The following is a 26375-nucleotide window of genomic DNA, read 5'->3' on the forward strand; positions in this document are numbered from 1 at the left end:
TGTGTGTGTGTGTGTGTGTGTGTGTGAGAGTGAGTGAAGGTTCAGAGGGAAAAGCTGGTTTCAAAGCTCACAGCCTGGTAAGAAGGTCTCCAGCGCTGATTAAAGTTATTCCCAGTGTCACATAGATCATTATGGAGCTAATCACCCTTGACAACTGTAATTCTTGCAGCAATGTTTGATATAACTTTTTGCAATGATACAAATACTCTATACCTGCTTATTCAATAGTATTAGAAGAAAATTTGAATTTTATTTAATTTTAATTAACTTAAATAGCCATAGGTAGCTATATGGAACAGTGCAGCTCATTGTCTCTCTTCATACCCAGGCTGGAGACAAGTGTTGGGTCGGCCAGCAGGTGTTTATGGGAGACGGGCAAGCTGAATAATAGCTACCATTGTTGAGTGTGAAATGTGGACTGTAAAGTGAGGCACAGGGCACAGCAAGAACCGAGTCCTGATCGACTCTGCCATGGACTCGGGGACATCTTTGTCTTGTGCGCAAAGCCCACAGTTGGCAGCTGGCTGCTGGCCCAGGGGGCCCTGAAAGTCCTGTGTTTGGGAGACAGGTGGCCTTTACTAAAGTGAAATCTTATGGCACTTCCACTAGGACTTTGGGTCTTTCTTAGGTTAACCTAAAATGTGCAAAATCTTCAGTGTGCTCAGGGGAAGGTCTGCTTCCTGCCTAGGGTCAAACGTTTCCAAGTCACAAAACATGAGGAACCCCAGCAATGCTTTTAAAGGGAAATGTCATCTTCCAGGTGATGAGATATAAGATCTCTCTGTTGGTCTACGGATACAGAATGAAGGTCATTCCGCCTTTCAAATCTTCCTCACTTCACTCAACATTCTTCAGAATGAGATACTCTTGTTTTGATTCAGAATTCTGTCTCCCTGGAGACGCTCCTTTCATAGCAAAAGATAACTCCAGAGCCCCCCAGTCATTTTAAAGATGGTTTGGCCTAACTGATACTTCGGAGTCACACAGACCTGAGTTACACACCTGGTCTTTACACATCAGCTATGGAGTCTTGGCCAAATTATAAAAACCTTAGGGACCCCTATGGTTCCTTTGTTAAGTAACACTAATAATTATATGAGTAAAACATATATAGAGTATCCATCATGCACCTTCCACAGAGCTGGCTCTCAAATATTAGTGCCTTCCTAATCTCCTAGTCAATCTCCTAATCTCCCCTCTCATTCACATTACTGGTCCCTCCACCTTTTGAGAACAATGATTATCTGTTATTTTGATCTATTGCAAAGTGATTTTTTTCTGAAAATAATCTGGCTTCTCTTCTTTTGAAAAAACGCATTTATTTATACCTGCCTTTTTGTAAAAATGAGTTATGATAAGGTTTAATTAAATATTAAAAGAAAATTTCAATCAAAGAGGAAGAAACAACCTGCTCCCCAAAAGGGTTCATATGGTTACTGAAATGGCCTGAATGTACCATTCAGCTCTAGGTCTTCTGAGCGAGCTGAAAGAACAAGGCAGGTACCCTGCCCTTGGCCTCAGCGCAGGAACATGCCAACCCCTCTGGGTACATGTTTCACTCACCAGTGAGTTTCAGATTAAGTTTGTCGTGTTAATGCTTAGAGAAGGGATACTGGTCAACAAAATAGACACTGTCTTCAACGAGAAGCAAAAGTTTCATGCTATCATTTCTTGAAAATGATACTCCAGTGTGTAGCCCTGGGCTCTTACCAAGACTATTCAATGCAAGTGATTCTGAAAGACCCTAATCTCTGAAAAGAAAGGAAAATAGGAGGCAGTTCCTGAGCCTGTAGATTCTCATGAAGCATATAACGGCTCGAACATAGACAACTTCTGGGATTTCATCTTGACTCTCTCGAGAAGTTCAGGGAACACGGAAGCAAGGCAATCTCATTATGAAGGATTGTGAACAAGAGCCTTTCACATTCCATAGAGAATGCGGGACAGAGTGAAGCAAGCCTGTGATAGCCATTGCCACTCTATGGCCTGTGTTTAAAAACCTATATTCGGAGTAACTGTAAGCTAAAATTAATACTAAATACCATTAATGAATGTTTGACCATGTGCTGAGCACCAAGTGCTATAGATGCATGATTTTATTTAACCCTTGCAATGATTTGATGTAGGAACTGATATCATCCCCACCTGACAGATCAGGAAGCAGAAGCACAGAGATTTATTAGGTTGTCCAAGGCTACCCAGCTAGAGGGTGGGGAGGCAGGGACTTGAATGCAGCTTGATGTGTCTCCCATGATTTACCACCTCTCAGTTCTGCTGGGGTCAGAATTCCCAGAAATCCAGATTTGTATATATCTATATTGGACTAACCAAGTAGCAGAGTTGCAAATGAGGCAGGTAGAATGACAGGCACGTAGCAACTCAGGGGCCTTCTAGACAAACAGGGCACACTAAAGGGCTCTACAGCTGCCCCTCTCCTTTCCAGTTCTGTGAGACAGGAAGCTCTTTCCTATTTTCCCCTGTAAAGTTAATACTTAAATCCACTCATCTGTGTTTTTTGTTTTGTTTTGTTTTTTGTTTTGTTTTGTTTTTGCGGTACGCGGGCCTCTCACTCTTGTGGCCTCTCCCGTTGCGGAGCACAGGCTCCAGACGCGCAGGCTCAGCGGCCATGGCTCATGGGCCCAGCCGCTCCACGGCATGTGGGATCTTCCCAGACCGGGGCACGAACCTGTGTCCCCTGCATCCGCAGGCAGACTCTCAACCACTGTGCCACTAGGGAAGCCCACTCATCTGTGTTTGACTCACTGTTGGACAAGTTTAGAGGGAGTGTGGTCACACACGGGGCCTTTGCTCATGTGCTTGCTCTTTAACCTGGGATGGCTCATGGCTGTTCCTGTCTGAGATCTCACCTTTCTCAAAGGGATTAAAATGAATTTACACCATGTCCTCATTAATGTGGGTAAATCTAAATGGAATGTTTTGATGGGGTGATAGGAAACCAATTTCAGCATAGTCTGCTTTGAATCTTATTTATCTATCTATCTATCTATTTATCCGTATTTTTAAGCACACAGAGCTAGTCACCAGATTTTAGATCAATTTACCAAACACCAAAAAGCCTTCCTTCAATTGGAAGGATGATTTTATACTAAACACAGATGGTCGTGCTCCCTAGGGAGTTTAACTAATAAATTTATAATCTAGATGCTAATATTTTTTGTTCAGTAGGTAATTCATTTTTAGAAAACTGGAAAAAGCAGCATATTTGGAACTAACACTTTTTTAGCCAAAATACTGTAATTATGACATCTAGAAACAGGATTATTCAAGTAGAATCTACCCATTTCAGCCTAGAAAGGAAGTCTCGTGGTGGAGTAGACTGGAAGGTCAAATTGGGTTCTCTGAATTAGGTTCCGAAGGATTCTAGCTAGGCATGAGCGGAGGCATTTGGTGGCATGTGTCTATTTGCCACCTCTCCTCCGCCCACTTCTGTGCCTTTTGCCCAATGTCAGGTAAATAAAAACTTTATAAATCACCTTACGTGGGCAATATACCCTGAATATTGATTTTGCCAAAGGCAATGAGGAGATCAGAGCATACAGTAGGCAATCTGGCTAACTGAACTAATAGATCATCTAGTCCTATTCTCCCACTTAACAGATGAGAAACTGTGGCCCTAAGAGGTCACGCATTCTGCATAAAAACACCCAGGTGGTTAACTCTGTAAGTACAGAGTTGAGAAGCTTAGAACCAAGTCTACTCACCCCCAGCTCATTGTTCTTTTCTACAGGATCATCCAGAATAAAACAGTAGCTACCACCCCCTTTGTTTAAAGCTGCTTTCTAAGAGCTGCATTCATGACCACTTTTCTTCCTCACCATAACTCTAGGAGACAGGCATTGTTAACCCCATTTCAGATGGGGAAACTGCTCAAGGTCACAGAGCTGGACAGGGACAGAGGTAGGACGGTACCCACTTCATCTGGCTCCAGGGCTCTTGTCTTCCTCACTGTGCCACACTATCTTCTTAGAACAGCATTCACTCTGATGAAGGTGCCCAAATGCAAGGAATGCAGTGAGGAAGGAGGGGGTGAACCAGTCCTCCAATGGCTGAATGGGAGAGATGAGTTCCTTCTTCCTAATGTGAGCCTTTGTCGGTCCCAGCTGTAACTCAGCCCCTTTCTTACTCTGCCCATTATCCTCCCCTGAGGCCCAGCCTGAAGCTCATTGTCATGGTTTCTTATCCTCCGGGAATAACCTGCATTTTCATTCGTCAAGGAAGTTCTGCCTTTGGACATTCCTTAATAATGATTTTTAATGCTTACATTCGAAATATGTTGAATTTACTCAATATTCAGCACAAAGCCATTAAAAGTAAATGGCCGGGAGGATGGGCTCAGCATAAACATGAAGTGATGGTTTGTCATTAGTGGGCGAAGTCTGTGTCTGAGCAGGGCATCCATTGGGTTTCAAAAATATCTGCCAGGGGGGCTTCCCTGGTGGCGCAGTGGTTGAGAGTCCACCTGCCGATGCAGGGGACATGGGTTCGTGCCCCGGTCCAGGAAGATCCCACATGCCGCGGAGCGGCTGGGCCCGTGAGCCATGGCCGCTGAGCCTGCGCGTCCGGAGCCTGTGCTCCGCAACGGGAGAGGCCACAACGGTGAGAGGCCCGCGTACCGCAAAAAAACAAAACAAAGCAATAACAACAACAACAAAAATATCTGCCAGGGTTTCTCTGGGGCCATAACTGATGTTTGTTCTTGGTACAGTTGCTAATGCTTATGCTTGTTCCTGACTGTTCCCCAGTCTCTTCACCTCTCCCCAAATCTTATCTTTCAATTTTATTTTCTGACTATTTGTTTCCAGGACAGTATGATATGAGTACTTTGCAATGAGCAGTATGTCAAGAAAGCAATCAAGGGACTTTACTTCCCTGGCTAAGAAACAGCTGGAAATTCTTTCCACCTATTGGAACTAGTCTAATGGCATCCATTTTAACTTGATATTTTGGGATTAAAGTTTATAGAGACAGTTCAGAAATTTGTCTTACAAGATTATGAAAATTGATTCTATCCCACCTTGGTTCACTGTTACTTATATCTACAAATAAAATAATTCTGACTTGGAAGAGAATCAGTATGGGGATTTGAAAATAAGGGCCATCCATGCTGAAAATTTCAAGATCAAATCCAACAGTGGGTGCCAGCTCTCCTGATAGCATAGTGAATCATTAAAAGTTAGAGCCATAGAGTTGCTGGAGTATAAATCCCTGCTCTTCTGTGACTTTGAGCAAGTTACTTCACACCTCACTGCCTCCGTTTCCCTATCTGTAAACTGGGTGTAATCACAATAGCTACTTCATAGGGTTACTGGGAAGATGAAATTCATTAACATAGGTAAAGTGAGAGCCTGGCACTTGGTAAGCTCTCAATAACGTTAGCTGTTGTTGAACCACTACTGGCAGACTTGAGGCACGAAATGGCCCAGGTGGCTCTTCAGTTCCATGGGTCTCCTGGTGATTCTAGATTTTGATTCTCCCTGGGTATACATGGGAAATCAGAACTTACCTGGACTGCTAGTCCTGTCCTGAGTACAATGCTGCATAGGCTACCCTTAAACCAACACCCATGCCCATGTGATTCCGCAGGGGGCAGGCCACTATTCTTCCTTGCTAGGTCTGGACTGGCCCCAAACAATACCTTGCCTCCGCCGGCAGTTGAGTTTCCTAAAGCAGGTCCCTTCCACGAGGCGGTTCAGGCGTTGTTGTTTGATCAACTCCAAGATTTCTGGCTGAATCTTCTCCTTTAGTTCCCTGTGAAAGGATAAACACATGTTCCACAGCGTGCCTTGAGAACAGCACCTGGCTGAAAGGGCACCATGGGCAGATGGGGCAGGCGAGTGCAAGCTGTAACCTTTCATGAACAACCCGACACTCCCAAGTGGGTGCTTTAGAGAATCATTTATTAAGCATCAGTGGAAAGGGTTATCTATTCTAATAACACTATAGGTTCTCTGACATTTACAGATACCCACAAGAGCACCAATCACTTCAGTGGTGTTTTTCTAGACCAAGGTCTCCTGAGAAATTTCTTCTCTTGTTTTACGAAGCCACAGATATAAATTTATGCAAAAATTCACTCAGCTCTGCTGAGACAATGAATCTCTGGTCATCTTCTGCCCCCCTACAGCAGATAAACTCCTAGACTGCATTTGTGATCTGACCAAAAAGGAATGTTGGACAACCACAGGATGACTATTCCACAGCAAACACAGTAGCGGGCAAAGTACAGGACCACATTTTGCTTTGGATTCTGTCACTTACAACTGGGAACAACACATCGACCCAGATTGTAGCCCACAGAGATTGGGATAATGAGAGGATAAATTAAGGCTTATTTGCATCTTGTCTCAGGGTAATACAATGTAATTTAGGTTTAGAGGCACTATGCTGTGAAGATATAATAACAGAGTGCAATGGGTTTTAAATCTTTTATTTCAAAAGCAGAGATTTTTTATCATGTGAAATTTTATGTAGTGCCCTAGCATTTGAGTCTAGTAAAGCTAGAGTTGTTCTACTTGAGGATGTATAGAGAGACCCAGAGTCCAGCCCTCAGAGCAGTGTTGAAAGCACTGACCCAAACTCAGAAGGATAGGACTTCAATCTAGGCTCTGCCCATGACTGGCATTTCAGGTAGCTCCTGTAAGTCTCAGTTTCCTCATCTGTAAAATGGGAATAAGAATCTTTCCTGTCCCAAAGGAGACAGTGTGAGTGTAAGTTAGCTGTAAGCATTGGGCAGGAATGCAAGGTGTTACTGAATTTGCTTTGATAATATTCTCTTCTTTCCTCAAGCCAAATATTCCTGGTGCCCATATTACACTGTTGTCAAGGCTCACATTTTTGTCAGTTTCAGCCTTAACTCTGGGCTTGCTCTGGATTGCAGGCAATCTGTCTTCACATGGTGTTCTGTTTCCAGGTGCGGAAGGCACAGACACTCGGTAAGTGTGTGCTATGAGCCAGGTAGTGTACTATGCAATTTTAGCTCATTTAACACCCCTTCCCTCCTCCCCACCACAAAAACGCCAACTTTTGGGAACAGGTATTAATATCATCATTCCCATCTCACAGATGGGAAAGAGTTTACAGAGCTGAAGCCCTGAATAGGGGTACAAACTCAAGTGTTTCTTGTGCAAACTGCATCTATTTACCCGTGAGAAAAAAAAAAAAGAATAAAAAGTGATATAAAAGCATCTGGCCATCTAACAAGGTATTCTAGAAAGCTGTTAATACATATTTTAGACTTAAATGGCCTCAAATGCCCTGTAATTTAATACTGTTCCAACTGACTATTTATAAAGCCTAATGTGAAGATTCAGCCCCAGAGGCACAGCTTGGTGCATTTGCTTTACTTGCATTTGCTTTTCCAGTGTGGGTCTCACAGGGTCTCATCTCAGGCTTTCAGATCACTAAAACTATCTATGATCAGCGTTCAGCTTTTGTAGAATGGACTCAGCAAATTGCAGCTTTGATGAACCCTGCTCTGAATGGAGAAGAAGGTGGGGAATTGCCAGGGCAGTTGCACACAACGATGAATCACCACTCCTGGCTTCCGAGTTGGGGCGACGGGGAAATCATGGGAGAGAGAATCTGGCAATTTCATCAAGTCTTAGGTTAGAGATGTATCTTTAAATAATAGTTTTACTAGGCTAGAATTTAGTTATTAAAATGGAGATGAAGATGCAGAGACAAGGGCCAAAAGGAGGAAATAATTGAAAGAACTTGATGATTTATGATTTTTAGTGTAAGACCCAGATGAGCTCATCATGACACACTCCATGATGAACCATCTTCGGAGACAGACTATCAGAATAAGTGGATCTGTGCTACAAGAGTTACCTTTTCTTGTTATGAACCCCGAAGGACTCCAAAACATGGTTAGGCAATGTGGGAAATGGAACAGGTTTTTGTTTCCTCCCTAAGTTATATCCTCTTCTTTCCCTGCAAATGGACTCAGTAGTTACCGAATTCACTCATATTAGGAAAACATATGTAATCCCTATGTGTCTCTGTGAATGAGATATGACCTCTAGGGTAATCCAGGTAATAACCATGGGCTGGAATTGGGTTTTGAAATTCTCAGCTTGGGGCTAATGAGGTCAAGGTCATGGGTTCACTGGCTTTGCTTTGATAAATATTCCCCTAAGTCTATCTAAAAGCCCTGTAAATAAATAAAAGGAGGAAGATTAAAGGAGGGAGAATAAATGAGTGTGTGAAGAGCAATTCAAATTCTAACACTTTTTCCTGAAGAGGATCCCAAGACCAGGCCCAGTGAGGCCAGTGCCATGTGCAGAGGACAGACAGCACCACTAGACTCGTGAGACTCCTTCCTGGACCTGGGGTCTGCCCTGCTGAGCTGCCATCTGGTGTTCATCTAGAACAGAAGTTGGCAAACTTTTTCTGTAAAAGGCCAGATGGTAAATGTTCCAGATTTTGTGGGTCATACACTCTGTTGCAACTACTCAGCTCTGCCATGGTAGAGTGAAAGCAGTTGACAGTATGAAAACAAAGGAGCGTGGCTGTGTTCCAATAAAACTCTATTTACAAAAACGGATAGTGGGTCAGTTTTGCCCTAAGAGCTATAGTTTGCCAATCCCTGATCTACAAGGGCTCTGGGGAGACTTTGGGCTGAGTAACAGTGTCTATTTCACAGAAATTTATCTGTTTCTGTCTTACTACAGGGTCCCCAGGGTCATTCCTTGCACCTCTTCTATTTCAGATTCACGACTTTAAACACCAACTTTCTGTTGACTATGTCCAAATTTATAATTCTAACCTAGACCTCTCGGCCAAACTCCAAACTCATCAATCCAGCTGTCTACTTGGATATCTTGCAGAATGCCTCAAACTTGACAGGTCCAAAACTGAACTCTTGATCCCCTTGTCCAAGCCTGCTCCACTCACTCTGTCCTTTAGTTGTTCAGGCCCCAAATCTGAGTTCATCCTTCTCTTATACCCTGCATCTAATTGATCAGTAAATACCTTTGCTTCTTATCTTCAAAATCTATATAATCTATGGTAGAGACTCTAATCACTTCTCATCACCTCTTTTTGGATTATTGAAATAACTTCCTCACTGACCTCTCTGCTTCCAAACTTGCCTCCTTGGAGTCTATTCCCTATACAACAGCAAGAGAGATCATTAAAAACCCAAGTCAGGGCTTTCCTGGTGGCGCAGTGGTTGAGAGTCCGCCTGCTGATGCAGGGGACATGGGTTCGTGCCCCGGTCTGGGAAGATCCCACATGCTGCGGAGTGGCTGGGCCCGTGAGCCATGGCCACTGAGCCTGTGCATCCGGAGCCTGTGCTCCGCAACAGGAGAGGCCACAACAGTGAGAGGCCCACATACCGCAAAAAAAAAAAAAAAAAAAAAAAAACCCAAGTCAGAGCACACCAGCCCCCTGTGCCAATGGTTCCCCAACAAGGTCCCACAAATTCAGGCTCCTGGCTACCCTTCTGGCCTCGCCTCCTATTGCTTGTTCTGCTCCAACCACACTTGCCTCCTTGTTACTGAGTGCCCAGACCTACTCTGACCTCAGGGCCTTTGCACTGGTGATCCTCTCTGCTGGAAATTGTTTCTCCCACATACACACATAGCCTGCTCCCTTAGTCCTTTCCACATCTTTACCCAAATGTCACCATGCCAACTAGAGAGATCTACTCTTGCCACTTTATTTAAAATCGCAAACTCCCCATTTCCCTTATTCTGCTTTTTATTTCCTGTATCCTCTTTTGAAAAAAAATTTTATTTTATTGAAGTACAGTTGATTTACAATGTTGTGCTAATTTCTGCTATACATTAAAGTGATTCTATTGTATATATTCTTTTTCATACTCTTCTCCATTATGGTTTATTATGGGGTATTGAATATAGCTCCCTGTGCTATACAATAGGACCTTGTTGTTTATCCATTCTATATGTCATAGTTTGCACTATGGCCAGGGGCCATTGTAATCTTCTCTGTATTATTCCAATTTTAGTATATGTGCTGCTGAAGTGAGCATTCCTGTATCCTATTTTAACATGCTACAATCTTATTTACCATGTTTATCATCTATTTCTCCCCTAAATATAATCACTACAAGGGTGATAGTTGTATCTGTTCTCTTCACTGCTGAATTATCAACACACAGAACCATACCTGGCAAGTGGCAGGCACTTGATAAGTGTTTGTCAAGTGCACTGAACACTGGCTTTAGCTAAGAGAGCTGTGAGCAAAGCTTGTGGCCCATCTTTAGCAAGGATGCAGGTTTGCAGGATAGGCATTAGCCTTATTTCTGGCTCTATTTGCTTTTACTTTTTCTTTCTCAACTACTTTTACTGTACATTCTGAGATAAGATGAGGTATAAACAAATACATTCAGAGTGTCAGTTTTACCATTTACATATTGACACTGTGACACTTGTTAACTTCTGGTTATCAGCTCATAATAAGGGTGACCATTTCTCTGAGTGGATGGTATGTGTGGGGCATATGCTAAGGGCTTTTCATGGACTATTTCACTGAGTCCTCCTAACAACCCAAGGATGTGGACACTTTTATCATCTTCACTTTTAGACGTAAGAAAAACAGGTTTAGAATGGGTGACGGCACTTGACTAAAGAGCCACATTTGCAAATGATGGCCCTGGAATCTGGTCCTAGGTCTGTTAGCTCCTGGGTCTGGATTTTCCACATTTTGCTTCTCTGCTTCCCTGGTGTTTGTCCCTGCAGCCCCCCTTCCCCCAACATCATCGTAAATGACCTATTTTGGGACTATTCAAACTTTTTATATCCATTAACTCGGATTAATTGTGTGGATGGACTTATCCTTCCCATAAAGTCACACTAAGTAGAAAATAACAAATACCTCCTTCTGAAATAATTAGTCAAGAGCTAAGAAATAAGAGTTTCTTCAACCCACTGAATACACGGTCTCCCAAAATATTTGGTCACTTGGAATGTGCATTTTCCTTCTCAGGAAATATAAATATTTTATAAAAACAAGACACATGCCTAAGGGATCTTCGTGGCACTGAGATTTGCCTCTGTGCTGCGTGCAGCAGCCAGGTGATGGGGAGAGGGCAGCCAGCGGGGTTCCACACCAGCAGTCAAGCCCCAGCCAAGCCACTGGCCCTGTCTGCAAAATGAAAAGCTTGAACTGGATGACCTGAAAGCTGCTTTTCAGTTCTAAAATTTGAATATCCTAACCCCCAAGCTTGGGTTAGATGCGTTTCCTGTGTGCTCTAGTGACAACCCACCCGCCTGTGCTTCCTCCCACCTGGCACTGAGCACAGTCCCTGATAATCCCTCCAAACCCCAGCTTTAAAGTCTGGCACAGGGATAGCCAAGTGTCTCTGGTTCTCTGCCTGTCCCAGCACCTCAGGCTGGGCCTGGCAGGTAGGAGTCACTCAATACACATTTGTTAAATGAATGAATAAATGAATGACTGAAGACTATCGTACGTACATGGTCTATTCCTTTTCTTTCTTGACTTGGGCTTATCCTGTAAGCCACTGTGACAGCATTTGCACTTCATCTAACCCCACAGTGAGCTCCTGTCTAGCAGATCATTCTAACAGACAGAGCATCGCTGGAGAAGAAGCTGGAGGCTGGTACCCTCCTGCCTGTTTTAAGGGCTCTGGCATAATGACCAGGCTGGTTCATGGCCTCCCCCGTGAAATGCTGTAGCTCTGACAAGTCTTTTGACTTTACTGCAACTATATCCAGAGCTCCAGTGGACCGTGGTGCTTTTCAGTCCTATGGCCGAGTGATGATGCCAAAGTTACGTATAACAGGAGATTTCCTTAATATCTCCATTGCTTCTCTCTAAATAATAAGCGTAAAGTAAGAGTTTCTTATAATAAAGGGAAAAGAGACTTCAGAATGTCACAGGCAGAGCCTTGGGAAGTAAAGTTATGAAGCCAAAGCAGGAGCAAAGTTTTCATACTTGACAAGCAGTTAACAGTCTTACTTGGAACAAAGTCATGGTCAAACATTAATTTAGAATCACTTGGCCTTAACTGAAGTGGTCCCTCAAGTCTCCCTTTAGGTTTTAAGAATTATTGTCAAAAGCACAATAAAATCTCCTTGTGTTCACACATCTGCTGAAACAGACATTATGATAGCCAACGTTTTAGTACTGTAGGCCCTGGGATGGGGCAAGGCGCCACTGTCCCTCCTTGCAAGACAGAAACTGCATCAGGTATCACCTCACATTGGTCAGAATGGCCATCATCAAAAAATCTACGAATAATAAATGCTGGAGAGGGTGTGGAGAAAAGGGAACCCTCCTACACTGTTAGTGGGAAGGTAAATTGGTGCAGCCACTACGGAGAACAGCATGGAAGTTCCCTAAAAAATTAAAAAACAGAGCTACCATATAATCCTGCAATCCCACTCCTGGGCATATATCTGGAGAAAACCATAATTTGAAAAGATGCATGCACCCCAGTGTTCACTGCAGCACTGTTTACAACAGGCAGGACATGGCTAAATGCCATCAATGGAGGAGTGGATAAAGAAGATGTGGTATATACATACCATGGAATACTACTCAGCCATAAACAAAATGAAATAATACCGTTTGCAGCAACATGGATGGACCTAGAGGTTATCATGCTAAGTGAAGCTAGCCAAGCAGAGAAAGACAAATATCTTATGAAATCACTTATATGTGGAATCTAAAAAAAAGAATGATATAAATGAACTTATGTACAAAACAGAAATAGACCCACAGACATAGAAAACAAACTTGTGGTTACCAAGGGGGAAGGGGAGGGATAAATTAGCAGTTTGGGATTAACATATACACACTGCTATGTATGAAACAGATAACCAGCAAGGACCTACTGTATAGCACAGGGAACTATACTCAATATTCTGTAATAACCTATAAGGGAAAAGAATCTGAAAAAGTATCTATCTACCTATCTGAAACTGAATCATTTTGCTGTACACCTGAAACTAACACAACATTGTAAATCAACTATACTTCAGTAAAAAGATTTAAAAAAAAGAAAGAAACTGCATCTTGGAGGAGTCCTTTATTCGAAGTTCTTTCTGCTTGGGATACGGGGCTGTTAACGTCTAGTTGAGGACCAAAGCAAAACCCTAGCTCTGCCTCTCCTGAGAGCTGCCTGCTGCCCAGTGTGGGTATAGTTTAATGCAGATGCGAGCCGAAGACCCTGAGGAAGCACTTCCCTTCCCCTGCTGCCTAACGCCATCCCCACTAAAGCCTGCAGTTCTGCTCTGCAGCTTCTAATGGTGCTTCTTAAGGCTTGAAAATAAACACAAAGCAGACACTGTAGCTTGGCTATGGTTTTTTCTGTGCACTTTTTAAAACTTCATCTTAGTCTTGCACTTGGCAAAGGAGTTCTGGTAGGGTAGATGAATTAGCTAAGGGATCAGTGGGCTGGAGTTCAAGTCCTGGTTCGTCCACTTGTCAACAAGGTCCTCCCTTCTCTAGACTATATCCTGGTCCTCGAATGGGAATGAGATTGGCCTACCTCACACAGGTGTGAGGAAATGAAATAGCATGAGGAGGTGCTTTGCAAATTGCCAATCATTAAACATGTCAAATATATAAAAGCAAGAAACAGAAAGGGGGAAGAGAGAAAAAGAATTAGAGAGAAAGGTTTAAGATGAACTTCATGACACCTATGATGTAAGATGGCTTCATCGAAAGCTCAGAAGAAGCTGTGTCCAGCCTTCCGAGGGAATAATAAGAATAAACGTGACCCCGGAGGAAGATGGCGGAAGAGTAAGACGCGGAGATCACCTTCCTCCCCACAGATACATCAGAAATTCACCTACACGTGGAACAACTCCTACAGAACACCTACTGAACGCTGAGAGAAGACCTCAGACTCCCCAAAAGGTGGATGAAAGGCTCTTGGTGCTGCAGCCAGGAGTCAGTGCTGTGCCTCTGAAGTGGGAGAGCCAACTTCAGGACACGGGTCCACAAGAGACCTCCCAGCTCCACATAATATCAAGCAGCGAAAATCTCCCAGAGATCTCATCTCAACACCAGCACCCAGCTTCAGTCAACGACCAGCAAGCTACAGTGCTGGTCACCCTATGCCAAGCAACTAGCAAGGCAGGAACACAACCCCACCCATTAGCAGAGAGGCTACCTAAAAACATAATAAGGCCATAGGCACCCCAAAACACACCACCAGACGTGGACCTGTCCACCAGAAAGACAAGATCGAGCCTCAACCACCAGAACACAGGCATTAGTCCCCCCCACCAGGAAGCCTATACAACCTACTGAAACAACCTTAGCCGCTGGGGACAGACACCAAAAACAATGGGAACTACGAACCTGCAGCTTGCAAAAAGGAGACCCCAAACACAGTAAGATAAGCAAAATGAGAAGACAGAAAAACACACAGCAGGTGAAGGAGCAAGATAAAAACCTACCAGACCTAACAAATGAAGAGGTAATAGGCAGTCTACCTGAAAAAGAATTCAGAATAATGATAGTAAAGCTGATCCAAGATTCTATTTCCAAGATCCATAATCTTGGAAATAGAATAGACAAAATGCAAGAAACAGTTAACAAGGACCTAGAAGAACTAAAGATGAATCAAGCATCGATTAAAAACACAATAAATGAAATGAAAAATACTCTAGATGGGATCAATAGCAGAATAACTGAGGCAGAAGAACGGATAAGTGAGGTGGAAGATAAAATAGTGGAAATAACTGCTGCAGAGCAAAATAAAGAAAAAAGAACGAAAAGAACAGAGGACAGTCTCAGAGACCTCTGGGACAACATTAAACGCACCAACATTCGAATTATAGGTGTTCCAGAAGAAGAAGAGAAAAAGAAAGGGACTGAGAAAATATTTGAAGAGATTATAGTTGAAAACTTCCCTAATATGGGAAAGGAAATACTTAATCAAGTCCAGGAGGCACAGAGAGTCCCATACAGAATAAATCCAAGGAGAAATACACCAAGACATATATTAATCAAACTGTCAAAAATTAAACACATAGAAATCATATTAAAAGCAGCAAGGGAAAAACAACAAATAACACACAAGGGAATCCCCATCAGGTTAACAGCTGATGTCTCAGCAGAAACTCTACAAGCCAGAAGGACATAATTAAAGTGATGAAGGAGAGAAACCTGCAACCAAGATTACTCTACCCAGCAAGGATCTCATTCAGATTAGATGGAGAAATTACAACGTTTACAGACAAGCAAAAGCTGAGAGAGTTCAGCACCACCAAACCAACTTTACAACAAATGCTAAAGGAACTTCTCTAGGCAAGAAACACAACAGAAGGAATATACCTACAATAACGAACCCAAAGCAATTAAGGAAATGGGAATAGGAACATACATATCAATAATTACCTTAAATGTAAATGGCCTAAATGCTCCCACCAAAAGACACAGAGTGGCTGAATGGATACAAAAACAAGACCCATACATATGCTGTCTACAAGAGACCCACTTCAGACCTAGAGACACATACAGACTGAAAGTAAGGGGATGGAAAAAGATATTCCATGAAAATGGAAATCAAAAGAAAGCTGGAGTAGCAATTCTTATATCAGACAAAATAGACTTTAAAATAAAGACTATTAGAAGAGACAAAGAAGGACACTACATAACAATAAAGGGATCGATCCAAGAAGAAGATATAACAATTGTAAATATTTATGCACCCAACATAGGAGCACCTCAATACATAAGGCAAATACTAACAGCCATAAAAGGGGAAATCGACAGTAACACAATCAGAGTAGGGGACTTTAACACCCCACTTTCACCAATGGACAGATCATCCAAAATGAAAATAAATAAGGAAACACAAGCTTTAAATGATACATTAAACAAGATGGACTTAGTTGATATTTATAGGACATTCCATCCAAAACCAACAGAATACACATTTTTCTCAAGTGCTCATGGAACATTCTCCAGGATAGATCATATCTTGGGTCACAAATCAAGCCTTGGTAAATTTAAGAAAATTGAAATTGTATCAAGTATCTTTTCCGACCACAATGCTATGAGACTAGACATCAATTACAGGAAAAGATCTGTAAAAAATACAAACACATGGAGGCTAAACAATACACTACTCAATAACGAAGTGATCACTGAAGAAATCAAAGAGGAAATTAAAAAATACCTAGAAACAAATGACAATGGAGACACGATGACCCAAAACCTATGGGATGCAGCAAAAGCAGTTCTAAGGGGGAAGTTTATAGCAATACAATCCCACCTTAAGAAACAGGAAACATTTCGAGTAAACAACCTGACCCTGCACCTAAAGCAATTAGAGAAAGAAGAACAAAAAACCCCCGAAGTTAGCAGAAGGAAAGAAATCATAAAGATCAGATCAGAAATAAATGAAAAAGAAATGAAGGAAACGATAGCAAAGATCAACCAAACTAAAAGCTGGTTCTTTGAGAAGATAAACAAAATTGACAAACCATTAGCCAGACTCATCAAGAAAAGAAGGGAGAAGACTCAAATCAATAGAATTAGAAATGAAAAAGGAGAAGTAACAACTGACACTGCAGAAATACAAAAGGTCATGAGAGATTACTACAAGCAACTCTATGCCAATAAAATGGACAACCTGGAAGAAATGGACAAATTCTTAGAAATGCACAACCTGCCAAGACTGAATCAGGAAGAAATAGAAAATATGAATAGACAATCACAAGCACTGAAATTGAAACTGTGATTAAAAATCTTCCATCAAACAAAAGCCCAGGACCAGATGGCTTCACAGGCGAATTCTATCAAACATTTAGAGAAGAGCTAACACCCATCCTTCTCAAACTCTTCCAAACAATATCAGAGGAAGGAACACTCCCAAACTCATTCTACGAGGCCACCATCACCTTGATACCAAAACCAGGCAAGGATGTCACAAAGAAAGAAAACTACAGGCCTATATCACTGATGAACATAGATGCAAAAATCCTCAACAAAATACTAGCAAACAGAATCCAACAGCACATTAAAAGGATCATACACCATGATCAAGTGGGGTTTATTCCAGGAATGCAAGGATTCTTCAATATACGCAAATCAATCAATGTGATACACCATATTAACAAGTTGAAGGAGAAAAATCATATGATCATCTCAATAGATGCAGAGAAAGCTTTCGACAAAATTCAACACCCATTTATGATAAAAACCCTGCAGAAAGTAGGCATAGAGGGAACTTTCCTCAACATAATAAAGGCCATATATGACAAACCCACAGCCAACATCGTCCTCAATGGTGAAAAACTGAAACAATTTCCACTAAGATCAGGAACAAGACAAGGCTGCCCACTCTCACCACTCTTATTCAACCTAGTTTTGGAAGTTTTAGCCACAGCCATCAGAGAAGAAAAGGAAATAAAAGGAATCCAAATTGGAAAAGAAGAAGTAAAGCTGTCACTGTTTGCAGATGACATGATACTATACATAGAGAATCCTAAAGATGCTACCGAAAAACTACTAGAGCTAATCAATGAATTTGGTAAAGTAGCAGGATACAAAATTAATGTACAGAAATCTCTGGCATTCCTGTACACTAATGATGAAAAATCTTAAAATGAAATCAAGAAAACACTCCCATTTACCATTGCAACAAAAAGAATAAAATATCTAGGAATAAACCTACCTAAGGAGACAAAAGACCTGTATGCAGAAAATTATAAGACACTGATGAAAGAAATTAAAGATGATACAAATAGATGGAGAGATATACCATGCTCCTGGATTGGAAGAATCAATATTGTGAAAATGACTCTACTACCCAAAGCAATCTACAGATTCAATGCAATCCCTATCAAACTACCACTGGCATTTTTCACAGAACTAGAACAAAAAATTTCAAAATTTGTTTGGAAAAACAAAAGACCCCGAATAGCCAAAGCAATCTTGAGAACGAAAAACGGAGCTGGAGGAATCAGGCTCCCTGACTTCAGACTATACTACAAAGCTACAGTAATTAAGACAGTGTGGTACTGGCATAAAAACAGAAAGATAGATCAGTGGAACAGGATAGAAAGCCCAGAGATAAACCCACGCACATATGGCCAACTTATCTTTGATAAAGGAGGCAGGAATGTACAGTGGAGAAAGGACAGCCTCTTCAATAAGTGGTGCTGGGAAAACTGGACAGGGACATGTAAAAGTTTGAGATTAGATCATTCCCTAACACCATACACAAAAATAAGCTCAAAATGGATTAAAGACTTAAATGTAAGGCCAGAAACTATCAAACTCTTAGAGGAAAACATAGGTAGAACACTCTATGACATAAATCACAGCAAGATCCTTTTGGACCCACCTCCTAGAGAAATGGAAATAAAAACAAAGATAAACAAATGGGACCTAATGAAACTTCAAAGCTTTTGCACAGCAAAGGAAACCATAAACAAGACCAAAAGACAACCCTCAGAATGGTAGAAAATATTTGCAAATGAAGCAACTGACAAAGGATTAATCTCCAAAATTTATAAACAGCTCATGCAGCTCAATAGCAAAAAAACAAACAACCCAATCCAAAAATGGGCAGAAGACTTAAATAGGCATTTCTCCAAAGAAGATATACAGACTGCCAACAAACACATGAAAGAATGCTCAACATCCTTACTCATTAGAGAAATGCAAATCAAAACTACAATGAGATATCATCTCACACCAGTCAGAATGGCCATCATCAAGAAATCTAGAAACAATAAATGCTGGAGAGGGTGTGGAGAAAAGGGAACACTCTTGCACTGCTGGTGGGAAGGTGAATTGGTACAGCCACTATGGAGAACAGTATGGAGGTTCCTTAAAAAACTAAAAATAGAACTACCATATGACCCAGCAATCCCACTACTAGGCATATACCCTGAGAAAACCATAATTCAAAAAGAGACATGTACCAAAATGTTCACTGCAGCTCTATTCACAATAGCCCGGAGCTGGAAACAACCTAAGTGTCCATCATCGGATGAATGGATAAAGAAGATGTGGCACATATATACAATGGAATATTACTCAGCCATAAAAAGAAACGAAACTGAGCTATTTGTAATGAGGTGGATAGACCTAGAGTCTGTCATACAGAGTGAAGTAAGTCAGAAAGAGAAAGACAAATACTGTATGCTAACACATATATACGGAATTAAAAAAAAAATGTCATGAAGAACCCAGGGGTAAAACGGGAATAAAGACACAGACCTACTTGAGAATGGACTTGAGGATATGGGGAGGGGGAAGGGTAAGCTGTGACAAAGCGAAAGAGAGGCATGGACATATATACACTACCAAACGTAAGGTAGATAGATAGTGGGAAGCAGCCGCAGAGCACAGGGAGATCAGCTCGGTGCTTTGTGACCGCCTGCAGGGGTGGGATGGGGAGGGTGGGAGGGAGGGAGATGCACGAGGGAAGGGATGTGGGAACAGATGTATATGTATGACTGATTCACTTTGTTATAAAGCAGAAACTAATAAAAAAATTAACAACAACAACAACAACAACAACAAAAAAGAATAAACGTTAAACACTTTCCTTACCCCCAACCCTGTTTCCTATTCCCTTCCCTAAAAACGATAAAGGTAACAGCGCTGACCTAGCTCTTAGAAAAGAACAAGGGAAGATAAAGAGGCCAATACTAAGAAAGATAAAGCAAACAAAACAGTCTAAAACAGTGTTCATGTTCAAGGTTCAGAACATCTTAAAGATGGAGATTCATGAAATTACACAACCGTTGCAAGTGCATCTGATACAAAGTCCTATAAAAAGGGGTCCCCTGGGCTTCCCTAGTGGCGCAGTGGTTGGGAGTCTGCCTGCCGATGCAGGGGACATGGGTTTGTGCCCCGGTACGGGAGGATCCCACATGCCACGGAGTGGCTGGGCCCGTGAGCCATGGCCGCTGAGCCTGCGCGTCCGGAGCCTGTGCTCTGCAACTGGAGAGGCCACAACAGTGAGAGGCCCGCGTACCGCAAAAAAAAAAAAAAAAAGGGGGGGTCCCCTGATTCTCCACCTTAGGCCTGTGGGTTGATAGTCCCAAGAGCCATATGAGACGTTCTGACTCAAAGCAGAGCCAACAGGGCAGGGAGAAAGTGGGTCTCTCTCTTCCTCTCAAGCTGGCTCTCCCTCCCTCCTACTCATGATACTTCAATGTTCATATTGCTTTAATTATTGGTAGGTCTCACTCGGGCTGGGGAAGAACATCTTGCCACTCAAGGGTACCTACACAGAATATAGCTTCATGGGCAAAACAGAATTGTCCCAAGTATTACAAAAGGTTTCAAACTTTTCAGCTGCAAATTCTTAGAGGACTCGTCAGTAACTGGGTCACTTCTTGGTTTAGATCCTCCTGCCAGCACCTGTCCCTACCTCCTCCTAGCCCACCCCTGCCCAGCTTTTCTCAAGGAGTTGCTGAGACTTCAGGAACTGAGTAGACCTCTTCTGTTGGCCTTCCATAAAGAGCTCACAATACAGCTCAGCTGCTTGATAAGCTTTCACTCTAGAAATGGTGTGTCAGAGCCTTTGAGAAGGTAGAGGTCAGGGGTAACTTACAAAATCGGGCGAGACTGGAAATCTTCCTGGTTCATCCTCTCAGACTGGCGGATTTTCAGGATCTCGGTGTAGCTCAGGTTCTGCAGTTTGCTCTTGAACTGGTCCAGGGAGCTAGGCTTGGTTGTAAGAGCTCTCATAACCTGCTCCTTCACCACCTGCATTACCTGTGAGATTAAAGGAAGACCATAATTTTCCTGGGGGTTGACCTTACCCATTCAGAAAAGTCTTCCACAGATAATGGTTCCCTACCCACTGAGCCCTTTAGTTTGCACTCTCAGCCCTAACTTCAAGAGTGCTTTTCCGAAGAGTCAACTACCATGATGTACAGCTTCTATTATCTCCTGTACCACTGGAACCGCAAGGAAGGAGGTGAATTGACTAACTATGAAATGGGGGGGACCGTGGGAGACTTGGGGTGGGAGGATATATGCATATTCATTTGCTTGATATATTATGTGACTGTAAACAATGCAAATTCAAGAATGAAAGAAGTCCAAGCAACAGCTAGAAGTCTGCATAATCATTATTTTTTTCCAGGAGAAAATCGCTGAGACACAATTAACTGTGGAAGTTTGGTTGGCACCGGTTCAAGTGAATGTGAAATAATACCCACCCCCGCCCCTCCTGGATTGCTTTCCCCATGTAGTTAAGGCCTGAGTGTTCATACAAATGATGTATTTGGAAATGTGCATGTGGTATTGCCTCTTTGAGCCAGGCACTAAAAAAAGAGGTCTACTGAACTAGAATAGATATATCCCATTGGAAACCTCAAGAAAGAAGAATATGGTAATTTTCTTCTTTAGAATAGGTCCAGCCCACAAGGAGGCAATTAACCATTGCCTCTATTAATGTGGATTCATCTTCATCAGAATATCTAGAGCAGGAAAAGACCAGAACACACACAGAGGCATCCAAGAGACTGTAATCTTGCTGCTTCTTTTTTTAATCTCACATTACAGATGAGAACAACAATTGTTATCCTTGATAACGTACTTACTATGTGCCAGATACTATGGAAAATGTTTTATATATATTCCTTCTCTTAATCTACTCAAATCCACGAGGTAGATATTATCATCTTTTACATTTCCATATGAAGAAACTGAAGCTTCGAAACCTTAAGTTAACTAGTTCAAAATCATACAGCTGATTGGTAGGTGAGTGAGCTGAGGCTTGAACTTAGGACTGTAAACACTGTATTATACTGCACCCCATACCACCATTTTTGGGTTGTTTGCAACTTACAAATAAGAAAAAATCACAAATGCACCTCAATTAGGTGCTAGGTTCTGTGCCAGGCACTTTGCTGTTCATCACCCCATTTAATCCTCTTTCCAATACAGTAGTGTAGGTGTTTTTAAACACTATTTTAAAGGTAAGAAAAATGGACTCAGTACTCTGTGGGAAAAGGATCTGAAAAAGAATAGATATATGACTATGCATAACTATATCACTTTGCTGTATGCCTTAAATGAACACAACACTGTAAATCAACTATACTCCAATATAAGATAAAAAATTTTTTTAAAAGGTAAGAAAATGGAGACTGAGAAGGATTGAGAACTTGTCCAAGGTCACAGATATCTAGTTGAATTCTAAGATACCCGTATGGTGGGCAGAGCATACACTGGGTGTTGAACAGCCCTGGGTCCCTCTCCTGTCACTATAAATGTGATCTCAGTATGCTCCTATGGCTTCTAATCAGTTGTTCATTCAACCATTCACGCATGGTGGATACTTCAGTAATTGTTCACTGACTAGTTCCACCAAAATGCCACTTTCATGAAATGTTATTGTAATAGAAGTAACAGTTTTACAGCATGGAAAAGACTGTGGCGATCCAGAACTTTCAAACCTGCCTGATGGCCAGGTGATGGGAAAAATCTCACTACCTTGGGACATATTTGACAGCTGAAATATCCTCCAAACATGGGACAGCTCCTTGTGCTTGCTGAGCTCTGTTTAATGGTGCTGTCCCCTCTCTGATGGTGCAGGTTGCTTTCTCCAAGTGTATGTCTCTCCTATAGCTGTCCTATCATGTGAGGACCTGTCCAGTGATCTGCTGGGGTCTAGAGACATCAGGAGGCTGAACAAGAAAGTCAGTCCTCCTTGGTAGCAAAACCCAATATGCCTTCAGAAAAACCTGAGCATCAGGGGAACCCACAAGCCCATGAGTCCCCTCAGCTCAGGGATGCCCGATATTCTCACTCTTTAGTCATCTGCATACACATTGCTTGCAGTGTCCTCGTGCAACCAGGAATCCCACGTCAACCGCATTTTCCCTTTAGTCAACTGAACATGGCTGAACCGAGGGTAAGACGAGTCATAGGTGGCTGTGAGACAAACAGGTCTATCTATTTTCAAGTGATATCAACCCTCATTTTTCCTTATATGCTTCTGACCTTTAGGAATCCATGTCCACAGTCAGAATACCCTCTACTAGGTAACCTATTTGCATTTTCATAGGGGCTATCTGGGAAGCAATATTTTATCACAAGAAATAAATCTAATGGCAGGAATCTTGGGAAACTTCAGACGAAACAGTGAAGGATAACAGATCTGTATCATCCACTTATGGATCTGCTTTATCCAGTAGGCACCACTATTCTCAGAGGACCTGTGTGCCATGCTTGCCCTGTGAAGAAGAGGTTGCTGGTGACAACAGTGATATAAAGGCATGAAGGCAACTGTCTTCCAGACCACTGACTCCTGGGAGTTTCTAGGGCCATGGCTGGGTTGCTCTCTTCAGTATAACTCAACTGGTTATTAGCTTACTATAAATCAGACTGTATTGACAGAAGCTATTAACAAAAATTTGCTTGAGAAGCATTATTTGTGATGTCAATACAGCAAGTGTTGCTGAGTGCTTACCATGAGTCTATACTGGGTGGACAGTATAAGGAACATTAAGGCCCTTGCCTTAATGTGAACGAAGGGTCTAATAAGAGAGCCAGGATGGACAAAGATCATGACAGCAGAAGTGTGGATGAGACAAGGCAGGTGGACTGATGAACACTGCTGGCAGGGGGGGATGGTATTTCAAAGAAGAAGACATCACATGGATTTTGCAGAAAGAATGGCTGTTCAGTGGTATGGAAGTAGGTAAATAATATGGAAATGACCACATCTTAGCCACTTGGAACCTGGGCTGTATCTGAATTGGAACCAGTTACATAAACATTGTTTCATGCCCCCAGCATAAGGGCAGAGAGGAAAATTTCCAGTTGACCCTCCACCTGATCTGCTTCTTTATTTACTCAGGCAATATGCTAAATTTCCAGTTGACCTTCCACCTGATCTCCTTCTTTATTTACTCAGGCAAAATGCTAAATTTGGAATGCTTCACAAATTTTGAAATTGTTACCATCTCATATCATGCAGTATAAATGGTGGCTAAATTTAGTCCAGGCTGAATTATAACACTTTGCAGTTTCATGTGAGGGGCACCACAGGAGCTGCCCCTTTCCTCATTTAGAGAAACTCTGAGTTGAGCCAAGGAGGTAACTGTCATCTCCTAATGTTATTTGACCTTCTGGTGGGAGGTAAGACATGTAAGAGAGACAAAGATATAGCCATTTGAATGCCAAAAATGATGAAGAGATTTTAAAATAGAATCAGGTTAATGCTGAGAGAGTTTTAGAGCTACCTCCACTCCCCTTGTTTTATAGATAAGAAGACAGAAGCCCAGAGGGCCAGGTGATTCCCCTTTTCATGTGTTTCTTAAGGGGTGTCAGAGATGACAGTCACCACACTACATGTGACTAGACACAATGATCATGCTAGTAAGTGGGCATGTGACATGAACTGACCAATCAGCATCCTTCCCCAGACTTTCCTGACTTGACTTGAGGCATAGCTGAAGCATGCTTTTCCCCTCAAACTGAGACCTCTAAGACTGTCCCTTAATATTCGGGAAAGTGGAAGATAATGAGACCAATGCCAGTAGAATCAGATGGAAGAAAGTTCGTGTGTGTGTGTGTGTGTGTGTGTGAAAGAATGTGTTAACGGTGACGCCATATTCAACCACAAAATCAGTTCGACCCTGACGTTTGCTGGTTTGGTTACATAAGCCTTTTTCTTTTCTTAAAATGGTTTGAATGGGATTCTTGTCACTTTCAACCAAAGATCTCAACAAATACATGCAATGCAGTATGCAGGAGTACCAGCTTATGGGGCTGAGGTTGCCCAGATTGGAGAAAAAATAGAAGGAAGCTGGATAGAAACAACAAAGCTGCTTTGATAAGAAATAACTTAAAAAATCATATTCATTTATATGCTCATGGTTGTACCTTTGCATGGAAATGATGATAATCCCCTATGTAAGTATGGGAAACTTTGCAGCTCCTACTTATATCTTATGCTTAAAATCCAGTTAGAGTTCCATTTCTCTAGCTTAAGACTTCGATCCCTGCTAGATGTAAGCATCCATAAGTGCAACAATCCTTTAAATCCCCAGCAATCATTTACACTTCAATTTGAAGAAAATATAGCCCATTTCCTAAGAGCAGGTTGATAAGGGAGACGAGGTCTAGAGGGCCCTGGCCCTAGGGAAAGGGATGAAAGTGGTAGGTATACAGCATAAAACAGCAGCCAAAGACTGGTTTTGCCTACTTCACAGTTTTGCTTGGCACTGGCCATTGACCATTGTTCTATGGTCACTCCGTGTGCCAAGCACAGTGACCCCCATGATAGATGTCACTGTTTTCTTAAGAAGGGACAAAATAGACAGACAGGTCAACTAGTCTTCTATTCCTTTGCAAAGTAGCTTCTACAAGGATTAGAATTGATGGCGTAAAGTCTCTGTTAATGCTCTATGCGTGCGATTTAAATCAAGACTCCCACAACCACCATCCTTAACTCTGTCCTCTTTGCAAATTATCAGACCTTTAATCACTGTTTGAAAAACCCACAGATGGTGCTGCAGAGGCATCAGCAAATCAATGAACTTAAAACTTTGCTTAATTACAACACGTGCTTTGCTACAGTGTGTTTTCAAAGAAAACATACTCTTATAATCTGAATTTGGTACTGACATTATTTAATCAAGGCCCGAACCGTGCCTGCAGTCTGAGCCATGTGCTTCTGGAGTTTTCCCAGCACATGTTTGCTGTAATAATGTCACATGTTAAATACAAAAGAAGTGGGGGGGTCTCACAAGATATTACTTGTACTTCAAATGGAGAAAACCTTTTGGCTCCTCAGAGCGGATTAAAGGTGTAAGTGCTGGGGATCCCTGAATAGAAGCAAGCATGCTGTTGGTCTAACTGTACGCTCTGGTTTCATCGTTGTTAACTGAAATGTGCTCTGGATCCACGGAGTCTCCATATGCTTGTGGTCTCGTCCCCTTTGACCCTGCCTTTAGAGCCACAGCTTTATCCAGCATCGTTCATCCATTCATTCAACAACTGTTTTTGAGCACCTACACTGTACAAGGCCCTGTGAGTGAGCGCTTGTGCTCAATGAAGTCCTGGTCTGGGAGAGTGAAAGACATGCACACACTTGCCTCCCCCAAGAGAGGAAGTGACGTCACAGCGGGGTAAGGGCAAGGTGTTTACCCCCCAAATACTTACAGAGCCCCTCTCGAGGGCCAGTGGGCTGAGGGTACAGCATGGGGACTTTGGCCGGGGCTTAAGGAGAAGCAAGATGTGGACACAAAGAGGTGCAGGGAAGGAGCCAGTCTTGGTGGGAGAAACAGCATGAGCCTTGGCTCGGAAGGAGGAGAGTACAGCTCTGGGTGGGGAAGAGTGGCTGGTGGTTTCGTTTAGTTGGACGAGTGAGGTGGGGCTGCAAGTGTAAGGCTGGGCAGATGGTGGATGGCTTTGCTGGTTAAGATGAA

General features: G+C 42.3%; 1 protein-coding gene across 9 annotated transcripts in view; it reads right to left on the minus strand.

Annotated features, from left to right (window-relative positions):
• ELMO1 (engulfment and cell motility 1) overlaps window positions 1-26375 on the minus strand; it is a 576489-nt gene that overhangs the window by 29755 nt on the left and 520359 nt on the right. For all 9 annotated transcript variants that reach the window (XM_060107546.1, XM_060107545.1, XM_060107541.1 and 6 more), the window contains 2 exons: window positions 20540-20703; window positions 5657-5769 (listed from right to left, as the gene is read on the minus strand). In XM_060107546.1, coding sequence (XP_059963529.1) covers window positions 5657-5769; window positions 20540-20703 — 277 coding nt within the window. The remainder of the gene's footprint in view (window positions 1-5656; window positions 5770-20539; window positions 20704-26375) is intronic.

The sequence above is a fragment of the Mesoplodon densirostris genome, chromosome 9, assembly GCF_025265405.1.
Source record: "Mesoplodon densirostris isolate mMesDen1 chromosome 9, mMesDen1 primary haplotype, whole genome shotgun sequence".
NCBI lineage: Eukaryota > Metazoa > Chordata > Mammalia > Artiodactyla > Ziphiidae > Mesoplodon > Mesoplodon densirostris.